This window comes from Solea senegalensis, linkage group LG2 (genome assembly GCF_019176455.1).
Source record: "Solea senegalensis isolate Sse05_10M linkage group LG2, IFAPA_SoseM_1, whole genome shotgun sequence".
In the NCBI taxonomy this organism is placed as follows: Eukaryota; Metazoa; Chordata; class Actinopteri; order Pleuronectiformes; family Soleidae; genus Solea; species Solea senegalensis.
In genome coordinates, this window is record NC_058022.1 from 7,515,854 (window position 1) to 7,531,120 (window position 15,267).

Below are 15,267 nucleotides of genomic sequence, written 5' to 3' on the forward strand. Positions count from 1 at the left end.
TGTGTCTGTGTAGACTGCAGACAACTTTAGGTTAAGGAGTTCTCTGAAACATGAGTGAGGTGGTGAGATATTGTAGTGAATGATACGAGAATAATGGTTCTATATGGTTCGAATATGGACCTTTCACAAAGCTTGGTAGGCTCACCTGAACAGCGGGGTAGATCCAGAGGCACAGAGTCACCAGCACAAGCCTTATTACATCCATCTTCTGCCGCTTTATCGCTGGTGTGGCATCAATCCCAGCTGACATAGGGCGAAAGGCGGGGTCACACCCTGGAGAGGCCTCGAGTCCATCACAGGGCCACATATAGACAAACAAACCATCCTCTCTCACACTCACAATTGCGGTCAATTTAGAGTGTCCAATATATCTAATCAACCAAATCTGCATGTTTTTGGACTGTGGGAAAATCCAGAGAACACCTAAGCACAGACACACAGGGAGAACATGAAAAAACTCCATGCAGAAAAGCATGAACCTCGGTCTTCTTGCTGCAATAGCAGTGCTAACCTCTACACTAACCGTGTGGCATAAGCCTTTTACAACCCCAACCCTCTGAAATTATTTTGTATTTCAGAGGCTAGAGCAATGTGAGGGCTGCAGTGGCCATAAATAAATCTCTACACACTTCATTATTAGACATAAACAATGAAACATCTTTCCAACATGCCTCCAGATCTTTAAATGTAATAGAATGTAGAAAACTAAATAGTAATACATCTTTAACCATGAATTGTTGCAGGTTATTATGATGTAAAAAGCAGAGTGGAATTATAATAACCATTCAAACAATACACGAAGACAAAAAAAACAAGTGATTTCTACTGTAGCAAAGCTTTACTGGATCATGATCAAGATATTCCAGGAAAAAAAAAGGAAGTGAGTTTATATAAAAATGTATTTGAGACGCCAAAATCTTCTTTTGTGTGATCAGTAACGCGAATCCTACTTCTTATGTCATTAGAAAAAAAATGCAGAAGATTCTCCGTAATAAGTAGTAACAATACTGGCAAAATAATTTTCCAAAAAAATATATACTGTATACATCTACTTCATATCTACAGCCATGTGATGCCATTATCGATACATTGTGTAACCGTGCGCTACGACACTTTTGGACAACATGTAGTATTCTGAGCAATAACAACAGAGTGGAAGCATGAAGAACTGTCTCGACGGCTAAATATGCTGTAAAACAGTCAGCTTCCCTTAAACACAACACCATCACATCACTGAAAACACAACAAATGCAGTGATTAACATGTACGGTAGTGTCTTTCTTTTCTTTTTTTAAATGCACGAGATCTCTAACACTACTATGTAAGAGTCTGAGTGATAAACTTCATTAAAAACTGTTTAGTTTTTCCCAAAGTGTGCGTAATGTCGTTAAAGTGTGGCATCTCCAGCATTCTTACATGAGACATTTTTCAATACATTCATTTACATAAGGCAGAGTAATAACTACAGCATGTTAATACTTGCAGTCACTGTCTATAACAGGGTCAAATATAAGATAGTTAACGATGAATTAAGATTTATCAGCTGCAACTGAGGGGCCGTCATATGTGGCATTTAAATTGAATTATTTAAAATGTATGTGGGTAAAAAAAAAGCAGCAGTTTTGAGTAAAAACTAATGACATTTTAACACTTTTTTTTTTCAAACCTAATGTTAAAAACCATGATAAGGGTTTACCAAAGGACAGGACTAACAGGCTCCAGAGACATTGTAGCTAACCTTCATTAGTGGGGCTCAAATCCTTCTTGATAAAATGTGCAGATTTATAAAATAGAGGACAAATAAAATCAGTAAAAAAAAAAAAAAATCAACAAAAATGTATTAACAAAAGTTAAAGTTGTCATCTCTATTGTTCTTTTGAGGTCCAGTGTCGAAGATAATCCAGTCGTCACATCCAGTGGCTTCAACAGATGCTGACTGGGATCAAACATACGGACAAGCAAAGAACAAACAGGGTCGCAGTGTAATACAGGGACAGTGTTTCAGCTTAAGAATCCAGTTGCTGTTTATCTCTTAGAATCAAGTGTCTTCATTTGAACAGACCTGTCTCCTCAGTCCTGTATCCAGTGTACTTCAGCAGCTCTGTGTGTGAGTGTGAGCTGCTCTTCATATGTACATACAGCATGTGTGAATACATCTGAGCGATCCAGTGTCTAAAAACAAGAGAGCGGGCAGGGGGAGGGGAGTAAGCACTAATAAGAGACAACCTACCGTCTTTGAAGGAAACCAGTGGTTGATGATTTTGTGCAGTAGTGTACATTACAGTGTTATGTAGATGTACATTCATCTACACACAGGCGGAGCCAGCTGAGTGAGACATGAGTTAAATGATTAAAAAAATAAAAAATTTAAAAAAATATTATTACTGGAGCTAAAAGTGTGTGTGTGTTTCATAAACTAAGTTTGTGTGTTTTGATCTGCTGTATGAGTTTGCGGTGCAGTTAAAATTGTGGTGCTTGTAAGCTGCCTCTTCCTCCCTGCCCTCCTCTGAGCCCACAGTGTTCACTTCACCCTCTTCAGCTGTCTGGTGAGTGGATGAGTGTGTGATGGACTGAGGTGGGGAAGCTCCCCCGTGTCTTCATCAGAGCTCAGTGGTCAGCAGACCTCTGGGTTTGGCTCCATCGTCCGAGGCTGGCGGGTGACCCACAGTGCTGTGAAGCACAGGAAACGCATCAGTAAAAATATTAAACACACACTTTCATGTTGACTATATTTTTGGGGTCTGCTTTAAAAAGAGTTCCTTCTTTTGGTGCTTTCATAAAACACAACTATGATCATGAAAATCAGCTGAGAAAACATTCAACAGTAAATGACTGACACAAAATGCTAATTTTCAAGTGTCTACACTCTATTGCAATAATAAATATATTTGCGTAAACAACAAAACAATGTGTAAACTTGAATAATACTTAGTCAATGGTGATGATTTAAAAAGAAATGGCAAAAAAAATTGCCCTGATTATTCAGTCGCAACACATACAAAAGATATAATTCTGAAATGTACACATGTATTCATGTTCTCAGTTGTGTGTCCATGAGTTTTTTGTTTTTTAACAATGAGGTTAAAATGTGACTTTTGTTGAGTTACCAAAAAACTATCAGTGTCTCACAGAGTTAAACATTAAAAATAAATTATGAATGCCCAAAGTGCCAATCTAGTTAGACAGGGTGAAGTCAAAAAGCGTAAATGTGTGTAATTTCTGCCACTAGGAGTCTCTCTCTCTCTCTCTCTCTCTCTCTCAACCAAAACCATAAGAAAAGACCTGAGTCTTCCCGATTAAATCCTCTCTGTCTTTTTCCTGAAGTTAATTTTTTTGGCTTTCTTTTAAGTAGCTTTTTCTTAGAGCTGTGCCACAACAGCTCTAAGCTCTGCTAAACAGCTCACCCTGCACCCCTTTTACAGTAAAAAGCAGTAAATAGCGTATTCTGTTGCTTGTTTCAATTAATTTTTAGTGTAGAGGAGGATTTAGAGCATTTTCAAAGGCAAACCGAACGCAAATCATTGCAGCAGCTCCGCAAAGCAAATGACCTCACTAAAAAGGTACAGATTCATATGGATTTAGGTTATTGTTACATATTATTATCTTTAACATTCTATTTATATTTCACCTGCTGTCTATCTGAGCATTTTACTGCTTGACCATCAGGGGTCAGCAGAGCTACAACATAAACCTTTTATTGCTCTAGGTCAAAACACCAAGAATTTTACCTTGTGGCGATGGTGTTAAGTGTGTGCGCGAGGTGGGGGAGAACTTGGGTGAGAGCGGCTCCCCCGTCTGCAGGGAGATGAGGGGTGACCTTAGCGGGGGGGTCAGGGTCGAGCAGGCCATTAGTAAAGATGCCAGGAGGCTGCATTAGAGTAGGAAGAGGGAGAAGGAAGGTGGTCAGTTTCTATGTAGCCACTACATCAGCCTTAGTGTACAGGACCTACTGAGGCTGTTTATTGGACACACATTAAAATCATTTAATACAGGAGGACAGATGAGCAAGAGAAGAGACTGACAGGTGATAAGAGGTGAGCTCTCACAGAAGTTGTTGGAATGATCCAGCGAGGTGTGATGAGAGGTTTGGGCTGTGGCACAGGAGGGAGCTGGAACAAACAAAACAACAAAGAGATAATGTCACCATCTACAGATAAGGTAATTTATAATTGGATGAATAGTTCAGACGTGGACAAGGGTACATTCACACCAGATCATTGACACTGAGAGGAGCAGCTGATTGCCTAGTTTAATAAGTAACAGGGATCTTAACAAACTCAACTAAACAAAAAGGTGGTTTATTTCCACAGATAATGCCAAGACTTGAATACATGTCTAAATGTATACATTCACTAGAACATATTAAATATTAAATTAAAAACAAACACATGTGTTTGCACAGTGAAGACTGCGATAGACATAATGTATTCCCGAGCCTCTTACCCTAACCATCACTAAATGCCCAACCTCAAACCAGGTCTTAACTCTGAAAAAGTCCTTTAAAGATGAGAGGACCAGCCAAAATGTCCTCACTCTGTATGGTTTATAAATGTGTTGGTCCTCACACAGCTATAAATACAAGAACACACACACTCCTTGGTCAGGGGTGCAGAAAAAGGTTGAACATATCCGAGCACATGTGAATAAGTGATGTATTTAAGCTTGTGTTGAACTCAGTGCTTTACTCTCCGCAATGGCTAATTTGTCCTTAATGTTGTGAAAAAGTAAATGGAGCATTTTCCTGCTTCCAGAATCTCAGAAAGCGGTTGCATTAAATATCCTTGCAGGACCCATTTAAACCATTGCACACATACAGTACAGAGGCTTGAACTCACGACAGGAGTTGGATCAGTGAAGTCGATCAGGTTGTCAGATAAAGGGGCGGTGAGTGGCAGGTCAACGTCTTCTGATTTAATCTGCGGGATGACACAAAAACCCTTAATCACAACAAACAAGCAGACAATGGAACTTGTGAAAATCTTGTTTTCATGTTTATATATAGGCTTTTATTTAAGTTAATTAAAAATGTAAGCTTTCCCTTGTGGCATGTTAATCATTTTCTCCATTCACAGTTGTCCCAATTGTTGAGATTCTCCACAACCAAATTATTGTATCTTATTGAGTCTTTATATAAAATAAACACGATTTTCTTTATGAGTCACATGATTGAATATGTATAATGCACCTGTATGCTCATAATGTGTACTACAGTTAATGTAATCATTGTCAGTGAATCAGGACAGTGAAAATTTACATCACTAACTTTAATTTAACTACTAATATCATGTTACCTTTGGAGCCATGCTGTCACTGGCAGACTCTGGAGGCATCTTGGGAACAGAGGGGTTCAGATCTTCAGGTGAATTCTCCACACTGATGAGCAGAAAAAAAACAACAAATTAGCCAAGGATATTTAATGAAGAATTCCCCAGAGACATGTTTTAATTTTGTTGTTGTATTCTCAACCACACATTCAATTTTGAGGACTATAGGAGGATGTTTTCAAAAACTCTTTTTTTGAGTGCCGCTGTTTAGAGACTGGTGTTTTTATTGAAACAAAAACAGAAGTCTCGAACGAGCAGCAGAGCAACATAGTGAATTGCAGATGCATGTACTGAAATAGGCCTGGAGCCATTCATTCATTGTTCCTTCCTGATTTTTCTGGTCAAGCTTCTGAATGTGTGCCAGTATTTGTGTGAACAATTATTCAGCAGCGACAACAGCAGTATCCAGGCAGAACTCAAGTCATGTGACCCAACAACACACACAGACTCACATGCAGATGTGCGCGCACATACACACACGCACGCATCACTCAAACATACCAACAGATGTCAGCAAAGACCACACAGAACAAGAATCATTTCTGTTTGGTCATTAAAAAAATTTTTTTTTATGTTCATCAGTGAGATAAGATCACATTTACATTGATAATAACCCTGAAGACTTAAAACAACTATCTAGCCCCCTTAAGATGTAAATGGCTATAGTATTGTCTATTTTAACATTTTAACAATTTATTTAATCCTAAAAGTAAAAACATTTCATTGCAACAAAGTGAAATAAAATTGAAATAGAGGTGCTCATTTTCACTTTGTTCATGTTTAGGACTTAAATTGTGGTCTTCATGCTCTAAGAGGATTTAGGAATCTGCAGTTATCCCTTTAATCTGTGTTTCCCTTTTCACTGTCACATGATATATGTACTATACACTCATACACTGGAAATAATGATGACATCCAGAATTTGCCCAGCTGAAAAACATCATCATGTGCAAAGCAAAAAAGGTGCAATCGGAAGCATCGGGCGCATGCTGTGCGAGAACACACTGACCTGGCCCCTGCTGCTGATGAGAGCAGCGACGCTGCTGGCTTCAGCAGGTCCCACGAGTCCTGGGTGTCAGGACGACTGCTAACAGAGAGAGAGAAGAGAGAAGAATTATTGTGACGCACTTTCAACCTGACATAAGGCAGCGAATGTGAATATTGACGCAATGAACATGAAAAATTCAGTCTCAATTACGGTGAACAAACATGACTCACAGTTGCGGATCATATCAATTCTTCTAGACCGCGTAAAATCTGTGCATAATTTAATATTATAAACCTAATATCATGTTTCATTATTATTATCTTTTATCCAGGTTTCATTACAAGTTAATCCATTACAAACATAGCAGATTCAGTAAATCCCTTTGTCTCTGTGTTGCAGAGACAAAAAATTGTGAGCTACAACATTTAACATGACGTGCTGTATTCTGCAGTCTGACCCATCCACTGCTTCACCGCTACAGAGACAGTGACTTGCTTACGGCTCTGCTAATAGGGATGAGCTCCCTGCAGGTGATGTAATGTTGTGAGCGATGCTAATAATCCTCATGAATATTCAAGAGCGTTAATCAGTCCTTTGTGGTTTGTGATTGGCTGAGACAATGCAGTGACAGCTGGTATGACTCAGGAAGATGAAGGAGGACGAAGAGGAAGAGGAGGAGGAGGAGGTAAAAGGCCCGGGTATAAGACAATGAAGCACAAGCAAAAATGGCCATGTTTGCGCTATACTGAGTCACTGTGCTTGATTAACATTAAAAGAGAAAAAAACAACAAAAGAAATGCAATATCATGTTTCAAAATGTAGATGTTTTGCATATTTTAATCAAAAATTATGTAATAGAAATACTTGTTCTAGTACAGAATTACTTGCATAATTATGTAGTGAATTCTAATTCTGCAGCTACAGAATATTGAGCTTATGTACAAGTAATTACCCAGTGATACTGTAAAAATAAGTAGTGTGTAGTCATACCTGGCAGAGGCTTCCTGCAAGTTACAGTTCTTATCTCCGGCCTTTATGACATGCTCCTCCAAAGGTCCCTGCACAGACGTAGAAGAGAAGAAGAAGTGGATAATCAGACGGATGGAGGGAAGAGTTGGGAGTGAGGGACTGATACGGACGTGCAGCTTGAAGCAACTTAATAGCACAGTGCCATTATGAATACATTTCACATTTATCAGATGCCTGACACACTATAGCTATGATGATTAAATTCTTCTGTGACACACCGTCATACTCTGGCGGGAAGGAATTAGTCCTGCACAAAGAGTCTTCTTGTTGAAAGTATTTGGACGGAGCTCGTGTTATGAGGAACATAAGCCTCCACATAGAATAGAGTTAAATTGCCAAATGTCTAAAAAGGTTCCAATATGCGACATTCAGCCACACAATATGCCAGGAAACAAATGATAGAGAGTAGAGTCACATTCCTCCTCAGCTGCATTTGGCAACCCATCATAAACGCTACAGTCTATAATGTTTATATATAAGTATGCATGTGTTCAACTGGTAACACAGTAACTCTACCTTTTCTATCAGCTTTGTGTTCAGGATGTCCTGTACACGTTATGTATGTTGTGATAATGAGTTCATGAGTTGAGAGTAATACTTCACAAACTGCAGACACAGTTAATTAGTTGCAGAAAGTAGAGGGATGGCAGAATGTAGTTCAAAGCATCCAGATGAGGGCGACTATCTAGATATACTTTCAAAGAAAGCTTGTTCTTTGGCTTAAATAGCTTCAAAAAGAAAAAGGAGCGCAGTAAGACCAGGGTTTATATTGGTCTGGCATTTCAACAATTCCTGAAGGGACTTCAAAATGATTCAGAGCTAACCCTAACGTGATATACACACATTATGTCTGATTTCGTTAATGACCAGATAGAACAGGCACGATAGCTGACTGGCATCAGCTGTTGGATCACTTTTGTTTTGGTCTGACCTGCTTGCTCCATTGCAATGACTAGTCATGTTCAAGAACTACAAACTGAACCTTCAATAAAATGGAACCAGATTAACACCTTTCAGTGTTGAGCCTTGTTCCTCACCTTGAGTGCAGCAGCCTCAGCTTGTGCTTTTAGAATGTTACTCTTCAGATCCTCTGGGGTGCGCAGTGGAGTCACAACAGGACTACTACCTGTGCTGCTCAGACCACACTTCTCCGTAATCTTCAACACATCCTCCTGTTGGAAACAGGGTCAAACATTTAACATAAAAAAAATAATAATAGTCCACTTTAAAAAAACACTTTTTAAACAGTAATTATCCGATGACACGAAGAAAGAGTGCATCAATAGGTTCTGATAGTTGTAGTTGAAACTGTCTGTCTGACCAGCAACAAACACACACCTGATTGTTCATGGCCATGTTGACATTGATGTTGTTTCTCGGAGTAGAAAGGACTGGAATAATCTCCAGCTCCAGCTGCTTCAGCCGAGCCGCTGCTTCTGAGAACACAGATGAAAGTAAACATTAACAACATGATACTACTGTGAATATACACCCAAACCTTTATGGTGGGCCCTCTTTCAGCTGATACTACTACTACTGGTGTGTAGAAAGGATTGAGATAAATGAAGAGGTCAAATCCACTATCACTAATTGGTGTGTCGAAAAATATTTAATTCTAATCAGCTCTAGGTGGTTTATTAATGTTCATGGCCAGTGAGTTCTCTCACTGACATTACTATATCTTGTGTATATATATATATATATAAATCTGTCTCCAATACTGTATTTCGTATATTTTGTACTTCATTAGCATTATATTCACTTTCATATTGATTCCATTTAATGCTAGGTAGTCAAACGCCTCACCAGCGAGGCTGAGTGGATCATCCACTGTGATACCGGTAGCACTGTAAGCACTGCTTGGTCCAGGCTCCTCTGCAGCAGTCACCGCGGGAGCAACAGGAGCACTGAGGACGTCATCGATGCAGGTCTCCATCAGATCAACCACAGTGGGCACACTAGAGACAATAAAAATAGAGAAGAGGAAGTTGTAAAATAATGAGTAGGTACAGATGCAGTTTAATAACAACACATGCAGTAGATATGATGGAAGAAAAAAGTAACAGAAGACTTCAGGATTATACAACAGCACAACTTACCTGCGGCATCCTTAAGGTATGACTGAACTCTGCAGAGATCAGCAAAACTGGCAAACGATGATATCACAAGACATTTCACAATGATACCAGTTTTCCAAAAAAACCAAAACAACAACAAAACTAAAATCAAATCTGGCAAATATGTAAATGCTTCAACTGGAAAGATAACTAACAAAAGTCACTGTTGGGGAGTATAAATAACATAAACAAAAAAGCACAAAAGCAATAAATGTTCTTTGAAACAGAAAGACACAGCAGCTGCAGCACTAAAATAAACCACACTGCCTAAAACCAAATGTCTTTTCAAGAGGTAAAGCAACAGTTTTACAGACGCGCGGTTCTGCCAAAGGTAATAAGTCTTCAAAGCAAGAAATAACTTCTGTGGAAAATAATGCCGCGCAATATTCTCAGAACTTGAAACATCCTGAAGCAGAACACTTTATACATGGGTTTTGGTTGAAGCTCTTCGAGCGGCCTCGTTATTACCTCATTTTTCTGTAGCCCGAGGACACAGTGAAACATGGGCAGTAGTGTACATACCATGCATGCCTGGAGAGAGAGAGAGCGCCAAGTACAACGCTTTACCACAGGATCACAACCAAGTGTATAGAAGTGTAAATACTCCCATGTTATGTTATCTATGAAGGAAACAGACTGGACTGTGATGATGTATAAATCCCTCGTGTTGGCAATAAATGCAAACACTGAATTACATCAAAGTGCACGGTTCAGCCAGCTGCAGTTCAGTTCTCTCCTTTTTGGACTTCAAGGTCCTGGGTGTAACACCTAGGAGGGTTTAATGGCTATAAATAACTATAGTTGTGTAGTGCATGTATAGTAATAATAATAAGTGTGTTATTGCTTCAAAATAAAAATATTTGGTTTACAGCCATAGCCTTATAATAAGCCTTTAATATGTTCTTTAGGGCAAGGGTCATGCTTCTACAGAAGCCTGAATAGACAAACTAGCCAGAGCCTGTGTTTCTCGTTTTAAAGCTAAAGACCATTATGAAAGCATAACATCCTTTCCGATAAGGCCACTGTAGTTCCCCGATGCAATAGAGAAGAAAAGGATTATATTATTATTTTTAAATATGCCATGCTTCATGTCAAGAGAAACCATTTAAAATCTCTATAGTGTATGTTATTTAAAGCTGCACACTGTTCTGTGACAAGAGTAATCATGTCTTTATTCTCTGAAATGATTTTTAAACATACAGAAGGTGAACGTCCTTTGGTCACAGTTGCTGTAAACATTTAACTAAGCACAAGATATCATGAAATCATCGAAACTGCGTGGGATGTGCAAGAAAAAGCGCAGTTCAGTGGTGTAGCGGAGGTGTAGTTAAGCATTCATTGGATCAACCTCGACACACTGCTCTTCGTGTATACCGTCTAAAACCCAGCATTTAATGCTCAGCACCTCAGTTGTGTTCACAAAACAAACTGTTACAGTGTATTAAAAACAGATAAACATCTTCATAAAAAGCTCGATTTACTTTGGAAAACTCTACCCGAGAAGGTTGTGTCAATTTAATTTCTGAGTACAGAGGGAGAGATATGTTTTGCACTGCGTACAAGGTTTAAGAGAGCTACAGTTGCAAGTAATCCACCTTTAAAGAGTGACGGTAACTCTTTGCCCCCGGCTTCTATGTTTTGTGCTTAACTAAGGTAACAACATTTATCTTCAGATGAGATGCATCAACCTTCATTTCCAATCCCACTTTTAAAAAAAAAACAAAAAAAACACAGCAGCAGATCCATGAAATGTGCAGAACAAATTAAATACAAGCAAAAAAATCACATTATTGTCTAATATATATTCATTCATCAGCAGTCGAACTTAATGAAGCAACAGTGTTTTGGGTATTACAAAAACATAATGTTATTTATGAGAGAGAGGAAAACATAAAAAGAGGAGAGAATGCACTCAGACGCTGAAAGAACTATGCCACCTATTGTTGTCTTGCAGAGTCGAGAGTGGAGCTGAATTCTTAGCCCTCACGTCGATACCATCTCACGACACAACGTTTCACCATGACATTAGGAATGAAGGTCAGGTGAAGCAGGGTAAGGAGGAGAGAGGAAAAAGTATCAAAATTTTACAGAAGAAGCAAAGGTAGACTTCTCAGAATTGTCATTAAAAAAAAAGGATCAGCGATGGACTCAGAGAGAGGGCAGTGTCAGGTGAGACTGCAAGTTTGAAGAAGCGTAACATGAGTGTGTCACTCGACTGCAGAAGTAACACTGCGAGTGTTTTCCGATGAGGAATGTTTCAGTTACCAAGGAACATGAACATTCACGCCACACGTGCCCTTTGCTTTGGTACAATCACGGCCAAAAGCACCATCTTTTTCAAGGGGGCGTCACTGCTGAGCCATTCCCATTTATTAGTGTGCTGTCCATGTCAGTGTCAGTCCAGATGCTGAGACTGCTGTCACCTGGTTTCGGATCTGTCCGACTCCTTTTGGGGAGATTTGGTGGGATATGAGCAGGGAGGATGGAGGGAAGAGGAGACCTGAGGAGAACAGGGTGGAGGAATGACAAGATGTGTAAGAGGGAAGAGGACAAACGGAACGGGAGTTAAGGAAATGAAGTGTGAGCGAGTGCTTAAGGCAGACTGGGGAGGGGGCATTCAGTGAAAAAAACAGCTAAGTGGAGAGTGAGATTGTATGCAAATGAACGAGAGAGAGGAAGATAAGAGACACCTAGCTTATTTTACACAGGAATAAAATGTATTAGGAAAGTAGAAAGGAGCAGAAGGCAGAAGAGGTGAATTAGACGGAGCAGGTAGCTAAAAAGACAAGGACATTCATTGTTTGTAGAAAAATTCAATGAACCTTGCAAGTTCGAAAAACATGTTTTTAGTTTTTTTAAATGCCAGGTCAAACTCTATGGCTCTATCTCAACATGGCATCATGTTGTTTTAGGGCACATGAAAGAACATTGATTAGTAACACTTAAATAATGTAAGTGTATGTTGACAAGTGTTGTGACATAATGACTTCAGCTAAGTGAAGTGGACAGGATGTCTGTGAAGAGTCGATGATGTGGGATTTCACCTCAAACAGCTTGTCTCCCAACACCACCAATATGGTTTTTGACTAAATTTTCTGATTCATCTCTGACAGACGTCACATGATTTGTGTTTACTCTTTCGTTTAGAGTGAGAAAGAAAGAGAGGGAGAATCTGCACAGCTCCTAAAATAGTTTAAAAAAATATAACATTTATGTTTTCCATGGATTGAGATTCAGCCTAGACCTAGACATTAAAACTACAGTGAGAGGTGTCAGTTTTATGTAATCACGCTGAGATCCTCTGAGTCTCTGTCTATTTTTTGCTGGGAACTGCATGTGTCATGCGTGAAAAATAGGTGAGTCACCTGAGCTCAAAAACAGACTTGCGTGCAGTGTGAACACGCCACAAATCCAGTGTAATCCAGGCCTAAGTGCCGTGGACGCACACAGTTCCCCATTTGCACAGTATAACTGCGAGTTGTGAGATGAGAGAATGCATTAAACAAAGACCTATTTACGCTTCCTGATGATTATTACTTTGTAATGAGGTACAAAGGACTGAGAAAAGATGACAGTTTGTAAAGGGGGAGATGCGACATGGCATGCACAACAGTAAAATTGCACTAAAAAGCAAGCATGGTAGATGTAACAGGAGAGAGAGAGGAAAAAGAACCAGGAATTACTCTGAAGAATCAAAGATATTACGGTCTCTCTTTCAAAGCATCCTCCTCATGTCAGTCGGGTCCAAAATAAACTGTGTCCATGGTGTTGATGGTATGAAGGGGTGGTATGAAATCAGAGGTCATCTCAAGTCTAACATCTTGTACGAATATTCTGTAAAAACACTGAAGAACTTCGATGTTCGTGGACTAGTCTGGTCCCTACTTGAGCATGTAGACCAGAATAATGTGCAATAGCTGTAGCAGCTGAATTTTACATGACATAAAACCAAATATTTTAAATTTGAGTGATTAAAAAAAGTTGCTGAGGTGGTTACTAACTTTGCTAAAGATAATAGCTTGAGCGCAGCTCAGATTTTTTAAGGTTTATTTTCCACCCTTCAAGCAAAAAAGAGGAGGATTCAGCGTTATTTATATTGCTGTCTATGCAATGGTGGTCTTTTTTTTTTATTTTGAATCTCTATAAAAAAAGAAGACAGAAATCCTCTTATTACAGTTGACCAGAAATCAGATCTGATCAGCCTGAGCAGTAAATCTGGATGAGCTGTTATTATGCAAAGACCCAGTTGCAGACACGTTGATGGTGAGTACTGATATGTTACTTTATCACAAGAACATATTTATGTAAGGCCATGGGACCACTAATATGTTAGCAATAAGGTGACGGGCAAATGTTCAGTAATGCTCATATATTGTTATAATATCTGATGAACCCTTCCCAGGTTAGAAGTTAAATAAGCAGCTTCAAAGAATGCACAGCATGACATTAGATGACTGAAAGGAGAGACACTGCAAAACACCTAGTATTTGAAGAGCAGATCCCAAGCTGAAACCAAGCCACATCACAGAGTCTTAATGCCAGACACAAGATCCCCGCAAAAAAATCATCACATTACTTCCGGCAGAGATTAGGTTGATATTTCATGCTGATCAAGACTGGACAAACATAGAATTGCAGCAGACAATTGCACTGCGAGAGCGCCCTTCTCCCAAGCCAAAAATCATAAAAGCCCATCACTGCACAGCATTTGATTGGTTAAGGCCAGAGCGATGGCAAGTTTTAATGTTTGACCGTACCTACCTGACCTGCCTCCAGACTACACCAATGTCATCAGTATATGTTAATACTGGAACACACATGGAACAAAGCAGGTTTACGACTGAGAAACACATTTGTCTGCATTAACCAGGGTCCAATAGTTTTGGACACCAATGTACTGTATGTGCATGTACACAAAAAAAATAACTTTGACGAAGAAGTATGGCAGAACAAAGCAAAGAGTTATAAAAGTTATAAGGGTGGTCCAGGGAGGAAAGTAAAAGTAAAAGGAGGACACAGAAAACTCTGTCCTACAGGCGATTATGTTTCCATAAACACATTCTTATACTCAGTGCAAGTACCCAACAATCACCAAACTGAGCAGGAACATTGGAAAAACAAGATGTGTCAATATCGCTCCCTGTACCTCTTTTTACCCTGTATTTCCTGGTCACAGCACAACACACCAACAGAGCTTTAAAAAAAAAGTATTCAGACCCCTTCAAAGTTTCACATTTTGTCAGAATGCATCCAAAAATGGTTTAATTTCTTGTATTGCTGTTGTTGAAAATGTCTCTTCAGTTGGTTTTTTTTTTTTAACACTGTAAAATAGCAAAAATGTGAATAAAGGAGGTCTGAATACTACAATATGCCATACAACAAACGAGAAATAAAAACTACGGTAAATTGAACACGGTGAAACCATCATATTGAATGAACCAACCTCCTCTTTTCTCCGCCAGGACTCCTGGGTAGAGCCTCAATTTCCACTGGTTTACAGACAGAGGAAACTGCTGGGGTGACCACAGGCACACTAGACCAGGCACCTCTACTGGAAGAAACCTGCAGAGGAGAGGACAGAAAAAAGACAGGAGTAAAATTAAGTATAAAGAAGGAAATAGAAAGGGCACTTGTTGAAAAGACAGAGAAACAAAAGGAAGAAAACAAGTAAACAACTTTTTTTCATTTCATTCTCAGTGTCCTTGTAATCATAGTAAGACGTACAAATATCCTCAGCTGTTACGTGTTAGCAAACTGTATCTGATCGTACAAATGAATTTATTTCTTAAGTGCCAACTACCAAAGTCAA

The 15,267-nt window shown here is 39.2% G+C and overlaps 1 protein-coding gene across 3 annotated transcripts in view; it reads right to left on the reverse strand.

The window, feature by feature from the left end:
- Positions 1-819: 819 nt before the first annotated feature.
- epb41l5 (erythrocyte membrane protein band 4.1 like 5) overlaps positions 820-15,267 on the reverse strand; it is a 29,588-nt gene continuing 15,140 nt past the window's right edge. Inside the window, exons 16-26 of one of the 3 annotated variants that reach the window (XM_044018542.1) lie at positions 14,902-15,020; positions 9,148-9,299; positions 8,680-8,777; positions 8,379-8,513; positions 7,303-7,370; positions 6,334-6,408; positions 5,292-5,373; positions 4,836-4,916; positions 4,023-4,109; positions 3,729-3,868; positions 820-2,670 (exon numbers count right to left, since the gene is read on the reverse strand). In XM_044018542.1, the coding sequence (XP_043874477.1) occupies positions 2,601-2,670; positions 3,729-3,868; positions 4,023-4,109; positions 4,836-4,916; positions 5,292-5,373; positions 6,334-6,408; positions 7,303-7,370; positions 8,379-8,513; positions 8,680-8,777; positions 9,148-9,299; positions 14,902-15,020 (1,107 nt within the window). In that variant the 3' untranslated portion in view covers positions 820-2,600. Of the gene's footprint in view, positions 2,671-3,728; positions 3,869-4,022; positions 4,110-4,835; positions 4,917-5,291; positions 5,374-6,333; positions 6,412-7,302; positions 7,371-8,378; positions 8,514-8,679; positions 8,778-9,147; positions 9,300-14,901; positions 15,021-15,267 lie in introns of all 3 variants that reach the window. The other 2 variants (XM_044018543.1, XM_044018541.1) reach the window with 2 other exon arrangements.